Raw genomic sequence first — 17744 nt, 5'->3', positions numbered from 1 at the left:
TGTCCATGCATAACATTATGGACATACTAGTTGCACATATTTATCAAATCCTATTTCTGCACATAAAGCACTGTTAAACCTATAAAAATGCTTTCAAAAGTTAGCCTCAGGGTAATCATTAGCTACCTGAACATGTAAAGCAGCATTTTGCAGTGTGTCAAGTAAGTGCTTACAAAATCTTCAAAGATTATGCACATATAAAATAGTGGCTAGGCTACATCTATGTGGATACACCATGCTTCAAAATAACAGGACCCCCTTTACTTTGCTCTATAAAATATAAATGGCTGGGTACAGTAATAAAACTTGACTCACAAATAGGCCTATGACAGAGCTATAAAATGATCATGGAACAAATATGCACTGTAAGAACATAAGCATAAGCATTGCCATACTGCAGTGGTTCCCAAACCTAGTCCTGGAGGTACCACAGCCAGTCAGGCTTTTAGGATATCCACAATGAATATTCACAAGAGAGATTTGCATGCACTGCCTCCACTGCATGCAAATTCATTGTGGATATCCTGAAAACCTGACTGGCTGAGGTGCCTCCAGGATCAGGTTTGGGAACCACTGCCATACTGGGACAGACCAAAAGGTCATCAAGCCCAGGATGTTTCCAACAGTGGCCAATCCAGCTCACAAGTTACCTGACAAGATCCCAGAACAGCAATAAATATTCTTTGCAAACCACATGATAAAACTACTTTGAAATGTCGTGTGAACAAATGAAAATAATAAATATGAACACTAAAAACATTATACTCAAAATCAATATGCATAGAAGAATTTTACTTATTTCTACTGACAGTTTAAAGTGCATGTTTTGAAATGGGTTTTTTAAATGAGTGCGATACAACAAACATGCCAGATTGAAAACAGCATACAACCTAATGCAATAAATGGGCACAACGTGCTACAAATCACTCCAGTTTTGAGAAAATTACCCTATAGCCCCCCTACCACCACCCTAATCCACCCCCCACCCCTGAGGACAAGCTGGAGCTCAGAGTCCCATGAGTAATGCCACAAAACTAAAGAAGGAAAGGAGAAATAAAAGATTTTCAGAATTCTGCTGCGGGTGTTAAAATAGACTAGAAAGGTTCCCATATTGCTTGAAACCAATGGCTTGCCAGGGAGTCACAGTTAGTAATGCGGCGCCTCTCCACAGTTAAACACAGAAATCATAGCTGCACACCACATTTGTACAGTAGGAGGAGTCCTGGAAAGCCAAGTTGAAAGGGCCCAAATGGTGATGGTGGGGTACAAGTACCGTACAGATTTGGTAACAAATCTCTCAACCTTTTAGCAGCCCTACATAGGACCTGGCGATGCAGGCCCCCTATTTTTGCCCTCAGATGAGCAGATTACGGTTTGACGTTCCAGAGTGACGAGATAGCTGCTGCTTTTATGAAACATTTTGAGGACATGTATAAAGTGGGGATGAAATTCACCCCAGAAAAAACTCCAGCAGACTATCTGGGTCAGTCAGGCATGTTGAAACTCTCAAGAGTGTCAGATATGGTGAGTCCCTGTGCCGAGCAGTGTGCTGCCGGGTGTGAAAAGACACGGACCCGGGTTCTGCTTGGCAGCTGAGCAATCCCAAAGTTCACCTGTGGTGACCGCCATTCCCCAACGGTTGAGCCCCCAGGTGCGGGCAGCTGACAGGACTTATACTGAGAGGCCAGGAAAGGGGGCGCCCAGAGAGACCAGCCAGAGGAGAGCAGAAGGAAGAAGTTCAGGAGCGGGTCACAACAGAGTGACAGGCAGTAGGCTAAGCAGTGTCTTGGGTCCAGGCAGGTGTATACAGGCGGGTAACTGACCCGGGAGTCACCAGGTCCAGGCAAGATATTCAGACAGGCAGCAGACAAGAGAGTAACCAGGTCCAGGCAGGATATTCAAGCAGGCAGCAGACAAGAGAGTAACCAGGTCCAAGCAGGGTCTTACAGGCAGGCAGCAAACAGATGAGTAATCCAGGTTCAAGCACGGTCTTTACAAGCAGGCAGCAAACAGAAGGGTACGCTGAAGAGAAACGCTTACCCAAGTAGAAGCCGAAGCAATGAGGCAGAGGGAAAGCATTCCAGAAATAGTGCAGGCTTTCTGACATAGACAGGAACCAGCTGAAGGAGAGAGCTTCCATAGGTCAGATTGGCAGAGAGAAAGTCAGCACAGGTGCGTGGTATTAAGGCAATTAAAGAGCCTGGGAGCCAGGCAGAGAGAGCAGATCCAGGTGCATGAGAGCAAGGCAATCAAGGAGCCTGCAGCCAGAGAAGAAGTACACAGACATGGCTCAAGGCTGATGTCGTGTTCTCGAGGACCTTGGCATTCTGTCAGGCTTCTTCCCCGGGAACCCTGGGTACGTGAGTCCTTGGACCATGGCCAAGGAGCGGCAGTGGCAGGCAAGATCACCTTCGGAGCAGAGAAGAGACAAGGCTGGACTGGAACCCCGGACTGGAGTCCACACTGGAGTAGGCTTCACCTACGCTTAGATGCCTTTCCCCGAGGGTTGAGCCCTCAGGTTCGAGCAGCCGGTAGGGCTTACAGGAAAACCAGAACTGGAACCAGCAACAGGAACAACCGGAGTCAGGATCCAGCCATGTTCCCAGGAACCTAGGCTAACGTGAGACAGGCAGGCAGGGAATGTCCGGGTTCTGGCAAAAGTCCGAGACAGGTGGCTGGCAGAGAAGATCTGAGAACAGGCAATAGGCAGAGACAGGTGTGGTCAGGTTCAAAGCAGGAGTCTCTGGGCAGGCGGCTAGCAGAGCAGTAGATAGGTACAGGCAAGGGTCAGAACCAATAGCAAGACTAGGGCTGGAGCTCCCGTAACAAGGAGAACTGGCAAAGGACAAGACTAGGGCTGAAGCTCCAGAAACCAAGGAAACCCACTGGGGAAAACCAGAGGCTAAACTCAGGAGACCTAGAAGCTGTACACAAGCTAACAAGCAGAGCAGTGCCCAAGCCAACTAGGCAAACACTAGGAACTCACACAGAGCAAACACAGAAGAACTAGTAAAGCTGTACACAGGCTACCAAGCAAGGCTGTGCCCAAGCTAACTAGTCAAACACTAGGCAATCACACAGAACTGGACAATGTAGCAGTGCACAGAACACTCTAGCAAACCAGGGACCTTATACGATGCAAAGGCAAAGGCTGCAGTCTCTAAGTGATTAATAAAGCTCTTCAACACCAGAGACACAGCTGCAGCAATCTCTAAGTAACTACGGAGGCTGTTCAGGCACAAACCACAGAGCAGGCAGAAAGCACAGAGAAACACAGAGAGGCTTCCCACACCCAGGTATAGTGTAGTGAAGCAATTAGAGTCATGCTGGAAGCAGCCAGCACAGAGAGAGAGCTAACCCAGGCAACACCCACAGATGCAGTATAGTGAGGCAATTAGTGTCATGCTGCTGGATGCAGCCAGCACAGAGAGCCAGAGCTAGCTCAGAAAGGACAGACAGAAGAAACAGGAGCCAGCTAGGAAGCTGACCCCCAGGAACAAGGTAAGTCTGAGGGTGGTCACCGCCACAGACGTGACAGCTGAGCCAGTCAAGTGTGTGTGTTGCCAGGACCCCTGCACAGCCCGAGGACGCCGCTTGCGTTGAGGTAGGGGACATGGCACAGAGGATGCTATTGGACATTTTAATAGGCCTCTGCAGGCTAAGGAGCTCCAGGTGGCAATGTGGAACTTGAAGGATGGGACTGCCCTGGGCATAGATGGGTATTCTAATGAGTTTTATAAAACATTGGGGGTGACTTTGAATACTTTGGGGGCACCTATTGGAATACTTTCAGGCAGTAAAGCTTTGATAACCTTGCACCTAAAACTGGGTAAGCCTGGTGAGGATCCGGGCTCCTACAGGCCCATTTCCCTCATTAATGTGGACGTGAAGCTGTTTGCCAGGGTGTTGGTGGACTGTTTATCCCTTTTCTTGCCCATGGTGGTGGGGGGAGATCAGACTGGGTTTGTCAAGGGGCGTCAGTCAGTGCATAATGATCACAAGGTCTTAATGGCCTTGGTGTACTGTTAACATAAAGGGGTACCGGCCTTTTTGGCTAGTCTTGATGCCTCTACAGCATTCAATAGGGTCACCTAGTCCTTTTTGTTTAGTACTATGGCACATGTGGAGATTCAGGGTTGGAATCTCCAAGTAGTGAAAGCCCTGTGTGCCAGCCCCACTGCCTCTCTGATGACTAATGGCATTTAGACTCAGGCTTTTCAAATAGAACAGGGTACGAGGCAGGGCTGCCCCCTTTCCCCCTGCTCTTCATCCTTGCCTTTGAACCCCTTTCTTAGTAATCTGAGCATGGAGGTGGGGGACTTGCAGGTGGGCCATTCTGAACTGAAGATCCTGACTTTTGCGGATGACTTATTCCTTATCCTTACTGATCCACAGAGGTCCCGCCCAGTGGCAATCAAGCTGATGGAAGAATATGGTTTTCTATCAGGCTTTCAACTGAACTTTGATAAATCATACACACTGCTTGTACGCCCATTGGTTCGCTCGACTTTGGGGGGGGGGGTTGGATCCTTCCTTCACAATGGGTGGAAGGTAGCAATTAAATACCTGGAAGCTCATCTCCCAGCAAACCCCTCTTGGCTATATGCTACATGCTTGGCAAGATTACCCCCTTTCCCTGATGGATAGAATTAGTTTAATATGTTTTTGGCTCCTTGCTGAATGTATGTATTTCAAATGCTACATATACAAACAAAAAATGAGAGTTCTCTAATAGTCTGACTTACAGAACCAGTGGTTGCTACAGGAGGAAAAAGCCTCACGAAGTTCAAAAGTGCAGTGAGCAACAAGAGCAGGGCTGCTTCATTATTGGCTTGACAACTGGCATAAAAAAACCTCCTGATAGGCATATATATCAGATGCACAAGCTGCAAAACTGTATTTCACAACAGAATGAAAGAGTACTTAGCTTCAAACCGGTCTTCCTTGCACTCCTGAGGGACCGTGACCTATGATGGCCAACATTGCCTGCTTCAGGGTTCAACGGTCAAGAATTATAGAGAGAGCATTACGCATCTCTTCTCAAAAGGAAGACCGTACCCTGAAGCAGGCAACATTGGCCATTGTAGGTCATGGTCCCTCATTTTGAGAAAGAGTAGTGCAAGGAAGACCGGTAACATAGGAGTTGCCAGCTAATAGCCAAAATTTATACAGGGAAAATATGCTCCACAACAGTTCCCTGGAGCCCAGCCTCCCCAGGGATCTCATCCACGCTGCAAACTTGCACACATCTACACACCCAACAGCATTCCAGCACACAATAAATGCAAAATAAAAATGAAAAAAACAGCAAAACAAAGTTATGAGTTACACAGTATCCAGCTTGTCCCCAGCCCCAAAAACATACTCCACCCCCTCTCCCCAGGATCACTCCCCAATTCCCCATTCCTGCATCCCATAAGTCCCATCAAAAAAGAAATCCAGATGCCCATCCCTAGACTGCCAGTGCCTGGGTGCTCCCGCCACTCCATAATTAGGGCCAAGCCCAAAGCTCAGAGCCAGAAACTGCAGTAGAGGTCAGAGCAAAAGAAAACCCCGGCCCTTTGGAAGGTTCCCTAGTCTCCAGTAATTACTCAGGTCTTATAAATCTCCAATAACAGAATAACAAAACAGGCAATCATTCAAGAATAACCAGAAAATTGCATCAAGTCTTCGCAGGCAGTGAAAGCGCCAGGCCACATCATGCTCATGTAGCCGAGGGCAAGCAACTCACAAAGTGCCGAGCCTCCTCAACAGATGTAAAAAAGAGAACCTTACCCGTGTCGGACCTGCAATTTTGCAGGATAAAGGAGTGTGAACAAGATTTTGTGATTGTGCAGATCTGCACAGACCGGGGCCATTTTCCTCCTTCTCTGAGCCACCTGAGCAGAGTAATCATTGAATAGAAGCAGCCTATGGCCCTGGGGCCCAGTGTCTCCTGTAGGCCCACATTATGCTCTCTTTATCAGCCCAATTGAGAAATTTTGCAATCACTGGACAGGGTTCCAATGATCTCTCTCTCATCTTGCCAAGCCGGTGAGCTCTTTCACACACAGTCTGAGCACGCATACATTTTACTGTCAAATGTTCCAGGAGCCAGGTATCAAAAAGATGACAATTCAGAGTCATTCACATCTTCTGGCAGGCCTACTATCTACACATTATTACTCCTCAAGTGATTTTCCTGGACCTTGGATCACGCTTGGAGCAACATGTTGTCCACCTGGAGCTGTGTCAACTGCTCCTTCATATGAGCTACGAGATCCTCTTGGGCCGATATTCAGGCCTCAGTCTCGTCCAGGCATTTCACATGGGAGTCAAAACGCTCCTGAATCTCCTCCAGCTCTGTGTGGTACATATTCAGCTTATCTTATTTCACCAGAGACCAAGAGAGTGGGTGAGCAGGCTCTTCCACAGGAGACGCCGTTTTGGGCGAATCCAGTCTGCACTGCTCTCGCGACAGTTTAGGCAGCTTAAGGGGAATCACTCTGAAAACACTAAATCGCCCACGCTGGACACCCCAACAATGTCCACCACCTCTGCCCACCGATTTGCCACCCGGTTACTTTGCAAGGTTACTGATGGAGAGCAGGAGCCCCAGACACATGCAGCTTCTCAGCACAACAGTATACCATAAGTCCATGATCATTTTACAGCTCTATCATAAGCCTATTTGTAAGCTAAGTATTATTGTACACCTACCCATTTCTGTTTAGATAGATTATATATATATATATATATATATATATATATATATATATATATATATATATTAAAGTGTTCTTGCATTACCGGGACAGAATCAGCTTATGCATGTATTTTATAAAACACACATTTAAGCTTGTTACCTTTACAAAATACATGCATCATATGCACGTGTGTCTTTCCTGCCTAGGCACCATGAAATTATCATCTTCGTGTCTGTGCCGATGGAACAGTGCTTTAAACCACCTGACTAGCACCAGTGAACTGAAAAATTCCTTCTAGACTCCCAGAAGAGAAAGAGGATTTACAGCATCAAGAATATTCTCAAACCCCCACAAAAAGATGTAAGCAGCATGGTAATGAAATTATTCCTCAAATGTAAAGGTGAGTGCTCCCTTTTCTTGGAAAGGGGCATAATTTCAATGTCCTGATATGCCATCTTTGAAGTAATTAGAGACACATCTGCCCCACCATTTCTCCTCAGAGTCAGAGGGATTCCTTTGCCATCTTGTTCTCTTAGGAAAGGGGATTCCTCTACCCTGCTGCTTTCTTCTCTTTGGTAACAGGTATAGTGTTCCTTCTCTACTGTTCACTGCTCTTTAGGAATACCAAATAGGTGGGTCAAAATTGAAGAAAAAGTGAGAGAGAGAGAGAGAGAGAGAATTAAAAAAAAAAGGAAGGAGAATTAAAGAAATGGAAGGAAGGAAGGAAGGAAGGGAAAACCAAGAGTGGAAAAGAAAATACAAGAACAGGGGGCTGAGGAGGAGAGGTTGACAAAGGAAAAGAAGAGGAGGGGTTCAGAGGGTCTAGTATATAGTCTGGCACTTAGTTTTTAAATCAGTTTAACATTTCTAGTGTGAGCATCCTAGTTTCAATTACCAGTTTAGTTAGGTGTTAACATGGATAAAATTAAACAAATTAAGCTGTTCTCAAGCACACATACACTGTATACCGGTCTTTAAACCGTGAATGCTGGTTTACAACAACTTTCTGGTAAGATAAATGTTATGAAATGGGCACAAGTAAAATACTGGCTCTTCAACTACCCAATCACTTAAGAGATGAGAAAACAGCTTATTCCCTGCATACAAATGAATGGCATGTGCAGCAAACCCATTTAAAATGCCATAATTAATAGCAATTGTTTCTGCTGCGGGAGGCACTTCCATTAAGACAAATACAATGTGTGTCTGGTTTTTGATACAGTGTGCTACATTATAAAACAAAATCAACCCAACATTTCAACTGTAGGATGGTCTTTACTTTCCATCCATTCAAAACCTGATGAGGTCATAGAGTTAATAGATTCACTGCATATCTGTTGGAATAATGGGTCATTTTTTAATTCCTCCAATGTAGCATCATCATCTTGGCCCTGTTGCTGACCCGGATCAAACAGCAGATTTGGGTCTAAAGTGTTCAAATCACTGATGCTGCCCGAAAGCTCAGAAGACAACCTGATATCACTTGTAAAATCAGGCGCAACGTTATTGAGATCTGGTGCTACCTGGCTCACCAGTTGCTGGTTTGTTTGTAGACTCTCCCCACCCAACAATTCTTTGACAGACCTGCTGAAGTCTAGTTGCTGCTCTTCAATTTCTGATTGTGCTTGATTATCATCAGGGAAAAAACTGATCTGATCAGTGCTGCTGTTTTTTGTGAGGTAAGTCGGCATTTGGAATTCATAAACTGAAGTGCTGGAATTGATTGTATTTTGATGGTTGGCACTAGAAAAAGTAGCTGATGTTTCTAAAATCTGAGTCAGATTCATTCTTGCTGTATAGTTGGAGGGCAAGTTGTTTATTCCTAGGCCTCTTACTGCATCGTCACTATCTGAATCTAATTTGCTTAACAGCACATTTGTTATTTTCTTGGTGTTCGTTTGTTTTTGAAGAGAGTTCGGGCAGGCTGTCTGCATCATGACAGTCAATGGGACTGATTGACTTCTTTGAGCCATATTATTGGCACTGGTATCTGCATGAGCATTTGTGACCACATTATGAACCTCTGGTGTCACCAGGTTTCCAAAAGGTGCCAAACTGGTTCGCGGTATATTAGAAACCGAGTAGGTAGTGCTTCCACTAAGGTTACGCTGGCGATGAACAGCTGGACTTACACTTCGGCATCTGAAACTGTTGCTTGCAGAGGCATTTATGCCCTTGTTGTCAAGAGGAGCAGGAACTGCAAAACCTTCCTGTTTGCTAGTACTATTCACAGAAGTCAGTGAATTCTGCACAGGTGAGACTGGGGTCAAACGACCAAAGTGAGCATCATGATGCCTTGATTGAGACTGATAAGACTGACCTGGCACTGCAAACGCATGAGGTTTCCTGAAACGATCTTCTACCAGTTCCTGGTAGCTTGGAAGAATACCATGACCTGAAACTGAAGAATTGCTGATGCTGCTGTATCCATTATTCATCCACTCTAGTTTGGTTTTGTCAGGATGTGTAGCCATAGGTCTCTGCATTGGTTTCACTGGACTACTAGAAACAATGCTAGCATCATGATATGCTATGCTAGAGCTAATAGGAGTAAATGCAAAGGGGTTCCTGCATTCAACAGGACTAGGTGGGATACTACTACTGCAGTTAGAATGAGGTGTGCCAACTGGTGTATGCCGGCTGCTTCCTAATGCACTGTCTACTGGTGTAGTCTGAACCAGCCTAGAACATGGGCTTTCCCGTGACAAACTCTGAGCTCCAGTCAAAAGCTCAGATGTTGGTGTTGGAGTTGGTGTAGGTGTTGGGGTCAGAGTAGGAGTGGGAGTTTGAACAGGAGTACCATTACTATGGACTGGATGGTAGAAATGTGTGTTGCTTGGATGGGACAACATTGACGCTCCTGGAACTGCTGCTGTTTGGCTTTGAAGTGTTATGCCTAAACAGTTACTATAAGTTTGAGAATTGCTGTTCATTGACATTTGCTCTTCCATGAGCACCAATTCCTCCACTATACTGTCCTGTGTAAGTTCATCATCAAATGAAAAAAAGTTACTGGCCTGTGGGCTTGAGTGTTCAAATTCTTTTAGTTCAGACTGCAGAGGTAATGGATTTGAAGAATGCGCTTGTACCTGACTTAGAGAAGATTCTTGTATCTGGCTTTGTAACTGCTGGCTGTATGTATCCTCCTGCATTCCCTCAAAATGCACTGGTTCCCACATAGATTTATGTAAATCACTTGTGCCAGAGTTTTCAACAATGGCCAAAACACTGATATCATGTGGCTGTTCACAGTTATTAGTTGCAAACTCAGAGTGTTTACTGACATGCTGCCATTCGTTTTCACTGAAACCATTCCCTGATTTTGAAACATTTTCAAAATTAAACACACTGCCTTCCAATTTGATTTTTACATCTGGAGATGACAGTTGCTGTCCTAAAGCAGAATTACTGGCATTTATGTTGTCAGTGTTCAGTGGACCGTTTCCCACTCTGTGCGTTGATGCTGTGGAGTTGACCTTCACAGTTACCTTGCTAGGGATCTGAGTTGCTGCTACTACATTTCCAAGTTTTGTAACCAATGTTAATTGGGGGATATTTTTAGCAGTGCTGCTTGTTATGTTTTGATCTTCCATGCTGGCTGCCGAAAGCTGCCCCACAAGTGATTTTTTCGCAGGTGGCACCTGACACTCCTGCAGTGCAGTGGGCAATCGCTTTCGTGGACTTTTAACACACAATTTGTCTTTCCCAGAGGACTCGCCATTGGCAGGCGAAGTGGTGCTGGTGAAATTAGCAACTGACAGTGTGACAGTGTTTTGATTATTGCCTTTACTAGCTACTGGTGTAATTTCTTTAGGCTGTGGTTTACATTTGGTCCTTAGTGCTTCAACACTGTCATCACAGACCTCTACTGGTTTCTCATTGGTTGTACTCTCAGTTGATGATTTTAGGGTTACACACTCAAGACTGCTTTTCTGAAGAGATGATATTCCAGATACATCCTTACTAATCTTAGAAACATCAGCACTATCTTGGCACTGTACTGGGCTTTCTTCTAGTTGTATTTCTGGTTCCATTTTGATCTCAACCGCAGAGTTCCCTGAAGCATTATTGATCTTGGATCCAGGAGTCTGCAGTGAAAGCAGAGGTCCATTTTTAATCTGTAGGACTGTCCTTAGTTCATCTGTTGCTCCTGTATTGGTACTCACTGCAGTAGTATGCTTGAGAGCAGCACTGGTGTTGCTGGGTGCCAGTGATATTGCTGTCATTTTAACCACATTTAGAGAACTAACACGTGGGGTTGGTACAACAGTCTTGATTGGGCTACTAGTAAACAGTACAGTTGTAGGTGAGCGGATGGCGAGAGCACTGGTATTAGCTGGCTTAGGTAGGATCTGAGCATAACGATGCCTCGCAGAGCGATCAGTAACTGGACTGGCTGGAACATTCTGAGGCGTCTTTGGCGACTGCTTGACAGACTGCATATGCTGTGTGACGACCTGAACATTGAGAGGAAGGACCTTGCCATCTGATGAGCCCATGGGACTAGGAGATGTCACCAACTGTCTGGTTCTTTGTACCTTTTGGTGAAGAAAATAAAACATTTTATTCTACTTATCAAAATTAGATACATTTCAAAAGTAAAGACAAACCTCTCTAATACAGGGATTCCTGAAGATCTGATGCCCCCATTCCTAATATATTATCCCATTAAAACTAAAATTAGGATTAAATGATGTGGTGAGCTCTGGGGTAGACATGGAATCTTGGAACTCCTGGGCGTTCCCCATGAATTGGCACTGTTCATGCTGAGTCATGGAGATGAGACTCCACCACTTTCGGTAGGTAAAAAAAAAAAAAAGATCCACTAATAGTGTGTCATTTGGAGATGTCTTGCAATTTATGGCAATACAGAATTTATAGAAGGCAAAGAAAAGCACGTGGCTTCAGTTAGCAGGCCTCGGGACCTCGATTGCCAGCAACAACAGTCTGAGATGTCTGAAGCAGTAGTGTGGATGTTGAATGACAAGCTTGACCATTTCTTTAAGAACCTTAATGGTGTAATGCAGGCATTGAGTACTTTTCAGCAAAGAGTGATCAAGGTTGAAATTTGAGTATCAGAGGAGGAGGACACCATGAAGGAAGAAGTTGGAATGAAAGCCCAAGTCAACCTGGTCCAAATTGTCCACCAGAGGAGCTGCCAGAACTCTGGGGTGATCGAGATGGCATCATTCAGGTTCCCTGTGGCCTGACACCACTTTGAAGCCAGAGTCCACTGAGCACCTCACAAATAGAGGTGCACCATGGATGTGACCTGCAGAGTAGAGATCATATGGCCTAATAATTTCAACATCTGCCAAACTGTGGACTGCTGGCTGCTGCGAACCTGATGAGCAATGCAAACAAGCATATGTGCCCTCACTTGAGGAAGGTAGGCTTGAGCTTGAACCATGTCTAGCAGGGCTCCAATGTACTCCAAGTAGGTGGGACTTGGGTAGTGGAGGGCAGGATGAGGGAGTGAACCTACACCTTTGAAAGAGTAGGCAGTGGCACTTTTACAACTTCCACCCAAAACTCTAAGAAGTGGAGAGCACAGGAGCTGACCATGACAGTTCTCTTCATGAAGTCTGCCACCTCTTCCACCTTGTCCCCAAAAAGATTATCTCCTCGGCATGCTGGTTCAAGGTCCAAGACACGCAGCCATGAGAGTCTGCACATGCCAATACCTATGGCAGAAAGCCTGGATGCCACATCTAAAGCATCTCAAGTTGCCTGAGCTATGTGCTTCTGACACGACTCCTGCTTATTTGCAAGCTGGTGAAGCTCTGGGGCCTACTGCAAAGGGAGAGTGTCCACAAATCAAGCACACTGCGCACCAAGTTCTTCAAGTAAATGCTTGTGTAAAGCTGGTAAGACTGGATGTGAGACATTAGCATCAAGCTCTGAAACATTTTCCTCCCAAAAGACTCCAGAGTACAAGCATTCCTGCCTGGGGGAGCCAAGAACTTCTGGTTCTTTTAAGAGTGGATTCAATCATCATGGAATGGTGCGGAAGATGTGGTTTCTTGAATCTGGGAGCCTTTAGATTTTTTTCATGGAGTCCACCTTCTTTAGAACAACTGCACAGAGAGGGATCTCCCAATTCTTCATCTGTGCAGTCTTAAGATGTTGTGAACTGGCACTGCCACAACATCTCAGCCCTGGACTTGACCTCAATCTCCAACTTAAACGGAATAGCTTCCACTATTTCCCTTAAAAATTGGACAAGAGAGAGCTCCTCTGGAGGAGACTTTCTTCTTTCTTGGGGAGGAGAAAGGTCTGAAGTTAGACCTAGATAACCCTCCTCCGAAGGTTCCTCTGGTTCTATATCAGATCTCTAAGAACATTCCATATCAGACTCAGTGAAGTACTCCTCATAGGTTGTCTGAGTCTGTGGATGCCTCAGACCAATGAACATGAGTGTGACCAGGCTCTAGTCGAGGGCATCGAGGTATGGCTCCCCCTCCTGGACTCTGGGGGTTGCTTCTTCCTCCAGTGGGCTGGAAGGAGCACCGTATTGGCTGGTGCTAGATTTGGCACCTGATGAGACACCAGGCAGGGCAAGACGGGCTGGAACAGCAACATAGTCGGTACCAGCACCCTCAATAGCTTGGTGTTGCACCAAAACAAAGTTGCACCCCAGCTTCTCTTGTAACACAACCCAGAGCCACTCCTCAAGGGCAGGCATTAATAAAGGCAGGGCTGCTGCCAGTGTAGGGCCAGCCTGTGAAGATGAAGGAGCTGAACTGGAGGTGGGATCCCAGGCTTCAGGGAGACTGGAACATTGCCACTATTTCCACAGAGTGGGAGTGGTCCTCACAGCACTCGGGTACTGGCAATGCCGGTGTCCTGGAGCTCCTGGCACTATGCTTCAAAGAGGACAGATGCTTCTTCATTTTCATTTGATGCCCTGCATTTGGGTCCCTCAGTGCTGATGAGAATGATGTGGAATCCTCAAGAGTCCTTGTTGTCAGTTCCAGTGATGCTTACCCTGAGCGGGTGTTACTGGCACCAGATGTCAAGGCAGGGGAAGACTTCCTTGATGTCAATATGTCTCCATTGTCTGGTGCAGCTTGAGAAGCCATAGGGACCGATACCTTCAATGCAGATGTCAATGGAGCAGACTTCTGAGTGCCAAAAAGTCTCTCACACAGGGCCTCTCAACTTTCTGAGCTCTCTTCTGTATTTGAGAATAAAGAAAACAGTGAGAAGACTTTATGATCAGGGACCAGAAAGGTTAGCACACCATGTAGATCAGTCACAGACATGGTCCTAGCACAGCCCAAACCCAATGAAGGCTTCAAAGGGTTTTGTTTTTTCTTTTTGAGAAAAGAGACCCAGCCAGAAGCTCAGACTTAAGGAGGCTGTGAGCTGCAGAAAATAAAAGAAAACTTAGAAAAGTCAAGAGATGTCTCCACTGCTCCACAGAAGGGATGAAACGGCAGGTCCTCCGCAAGTCGGGGAGGCGGAAAGGCATTCGTACATGTGTATTAGGGGCCAAAAGCTTCTGGAAGTAATAAAACACTGGGCTCCACGGATGACATCACCCACATGTGAGAAGGTAATGTTCTGCTTGTCCTCAGAGAATTGTTTGTTTCCAAAACTATGTCCAGAAGGATTTGATTTCGAGGGTAGCATGCCAACACGGATTATTGGACTGTGATGTTAGAAAGATATTCGTCTTCCCAGATTATTCTACAGACCTGGCACTGTGTCAGAAGACATTTTCATCTGCATGTTTTAGACTTTATGAAAATATAGTCTATTTTGTGTTGTAGTACCTATCATGACTCCAGGTAGAACACAATGGGGGAATCTGGGTATTCACCTTACTGAAGGAATCTTGACAGTTCCTAACTCAAATGTTTCCAGATATGTAAAGCATGAGCACAAGGGCAATGCTGGTGGACTTTGCCAGAAGCTGCACCTCCCAGGGAAATGGGTATCAGGAGCAAATGGCAGAAGTTATGGGTGGCTCTCTGGGCGGTTTGCTCCTCAGCCCCATCCTACTGGCAACAGGGGTTTACCACACTGATTATTGCAGATGGACCACAGGTGGCTGAAAGAAGGGCCAAATTGACAGCGAATATTCCTGAGTATTTGGGAAGACTAGCTTCACGAATTAGGAGTCAGGTGCTTAACTGGTTGAAGGACATTTGAATAGTGGCATGGGATGGGGTAAGTAACTAAAATGTCCAGGCTTGGATAAGGTAGGGTAGTAGGTTGGGAGGAAGTGAGAAGATGTGAGGGGGGGGGGGGAGAAGAGTGTGTCTAAGGTGTTGGAGATGATTGTTGATTGGAGGCAGTGGGTTTGACGTTGTTAGGGAAGCCTTCGAGACATGAATGAGTAGCTTCTATCCAAGGTGGAAAGTGTTGGTGAGGGAAGAGAGTCTGATAGGCACAAAGATGGGGGGGGGGGGGGGGGAGATGGTTAGTGTGGAAAATTGAACATTGGATGGAATCTGATTATGCCTGGTGTGTGTAAGTGACCCCATATGACAGGGAGTTGTTTGTATGGGTAGAAAATTGTAATTAATATGAAATATTGTGGTGGGAGGAAGGATTTAAGAAGGTGGGTGGGGTAAAAACTTGAAAATGTAAAGTATATGAAATGGAGTAACTTGAATGTTGATATTTGATAGTCAATAAACATTTAAGAATAAATAAAAAATATTTGCTGGGAAGGATAGAATACTTTGATAAAAACATTTATAGCTACATTTGTTGTATTTCATAGTCCAATAACAACGAACATAACCCATACTTCCTTAGTAACAAAGTACAATAGAACTGCTTCTATTTTCCTCTACATCTGCCATATTTCTCTCATGGTTCTGACACTTACAAAGGATCAAATTGCCCTTGCCTAATAGGATAGAGCTCTTTGCATACTGAAGCCAAAAAAAATGTAGGTTTCTAGAAATCTTTTCTGAAGGTAAGAAATTCATTCAATGAATCAATCTTTTATGGGTCAGGAAGGATCTGAATGATAATCAGCATCCTTACTTCTACAATAACCTTACAAGTTCAGAAGAAATACTTAAGAGGAAAACAACTTGTCTTGTTTTTTTTAAGAGTGAGTACAGGATTATAAAATAAACCATACTGAATGAGACCGAGGTCCACTGAGTCTGGCATCCTGTCACTGACATGACTAGTCTGGATCAAAAGTACCTCATAGATCCCAAAAAGCTGATCAAACTTTTCATAGCTCACTTCAAAGGAGAAGCAATGGCTTTTCCAAGACTATGGCACATATTTTAAAAAGCATATGGATCTCTCAAAATGTCCAAATAGATGTTCATTATTATTATTATTATTTATTGCATTTGTATCCCACCTTATCCCACCTATTTGCAGGCTCAAAGCGGCTTACATAGTTTTGTTATAAACAGTTAATCCTGGATGACAGGTACAATTATTGTTGTGCAGAGATTAATTAGGGGAAGAAGTAGAGAGAAGAAGGAAGGAATTTAGTAGGAATATTAAACGATGTGTTTTCTTAAACGATGTGTTTTCAGAGGTGGATTAGTACAGTTCTGGGTTTTCATTGTAAGCTTTGTTGAAGAAATACGTCTTGAGGGATTTGCGAAAGGTAGTTGTTTTCGTTGATTGTTCATGTGCTTGAAACGTACAAATCCCAATTTGGCAAAGGCAGAAAAGGGACATCCAACTCTGCAGTACGTCCAGATAACAAGGGGGCGTGTTGTCCAACAGCGAATACTGAACAGGAAGAAAACATCCAAGTCTAAAAAGAAGGATGTCCTAAGTTAGACCTATTTCAGTCATGTCCAGGGTACAAAAAGGTGCTCTGATTGAGCAGCTAACCACTGGAGATATAAAGGCATGACACCTCCCTGATCCCCCTAGTGGTTGCTGTCCCCCTCCCTCTCTCCTGAAAGCAGAACTGAAAGAGGATACCAGGATCTATGGTATTATGGGCATTCCTAACAAAGCAGGAAGCAAGTCTGAGGAGTAGCCTAGTGGTTACTGCAGTGGACTGTGAATCAAAGGACTGTGATTCAAACCCCACTAACTTTTTTTTTTTTTAATAGTTGTGAGCAATCCAGGAACAGAAAAATACTTACTGCATCTGAATATATAAGCCACCTGCAAGCCTGAAGGCTACTGAAGTGGTGTACAGTAGGTATTTTTCTGTTCTTGGAGGGCTCACAATTACAAAAACAGAAGATTTAAACTGGGATTTGAACATACATCCCTTGATTCACAGTCCACTGCACTAACCACTAGGCTGCCCCTCTGCTCTGCATGGATGTCTGTGTGACCATTTGCTAAGAATGCTGCTATACAGACGCCCATACTCCTTGTTTCTCACCATTGGTCATTTGCTAAGAATGCTGCAATACAGACATCCATGCTCCTCATTTCTCACCGTTAGACATTCCAGTCTGTAAAATGGCTGTTCATGCTAGAAGCCTCTGGCACATGGACATCCATGTCACGTATTTTCAAACAAGAAATCTTAACATATTTCCTATTCGAAAATACCTGTGAAATGGATGTCTGTTTTGGACATTATGACCTGGACGTCCCAATTCTGACTTAATGACCTTTTGAAAATACCCTTCTATCTTACTGCTAGATTTTTAAGGAATTACCGGTATGGGGCTGGGCACAGCTGCCACTACAATGCCAATAGGTTGAGGCGAGAGGATTGCAGGGCTCCCATTAGAAATACTAGTCATTCCATTGGTTGAAGTGCCTTCTGGTTTTTTTGCCTGTGGCTCTCCTGGCGAGGGAGACTGAAGTTTCTGCTCCTGCTGTTTCTTTTGGATCTTTCGCTGTAGCTGCTGCTTAGCATCAACAGAGGATGGCAGAGTCTTCACTTGAGGCTGGAAAGAATTGCTTTCAGCTGTAGGTATAAAAGCTGAAGGCTGGGGAATTCCTTTCACTCCTGAAAACAGACATCATATAAAAAAATGTAAGATCAAGAGTAAATAATTCATAAGTAAGCTTATACAGTATGATATTATTACATATACATAAACATATTTACTCCCTACAAGTTGGGTGCTATATATTTTAAGACTCTCTTTAGTG

The 17744-nt window shown here is 44.7% G+C and overlaps 1 protein-coding gene across 1 annotated transcript in view; it reads right to left on the bottom strand.

Annotated features, from left to right (window-relative positions):
* Window positions 1-7463: 7463 nt before the first annotated feature.
* Window positions 7464-17744, bottom strand: part of RFX7 (regulatory factor X7) — a 133170-nt gene continuing 122889 nt past the window's right edge. The window contains exons 7-8 of the mRNA XM_030191678.1: window positions 17303-17598; window positions 7464-11224 (exon numbers count right to left, since the gene is read on the bottom strand). Of these exons, the coding sequence (XP_030047538.1) occupies window positions 7931-11224; window positions 17303-17598 (3590 nt within the window). The 3' untranslated portion in view covers window positions 7464-7930. The remainder of the gene's footprint in view (window positions 11225-17302; window positions 17599-17744) is intronic.

Source organism: Microcaecilia unicolor, chromosome 1 (genome assembly GCF_901765095.1).
Source record: "Microcaecilia unicolor chromosome 1, aMicUni1.1, whole genome shotgun sequence".
Taxonomy (NCBI): Eukaryota; Metazoa; Chordata; class Amphibia; order Gymnophiona; family Siphonopidae; genus Microcaecilia; species Microcaecilia unicolor.
Note: the sequence above shows the minus strand (reverse complement) of the source record. Positions and strands in the feature narration are given on the sequence as shown.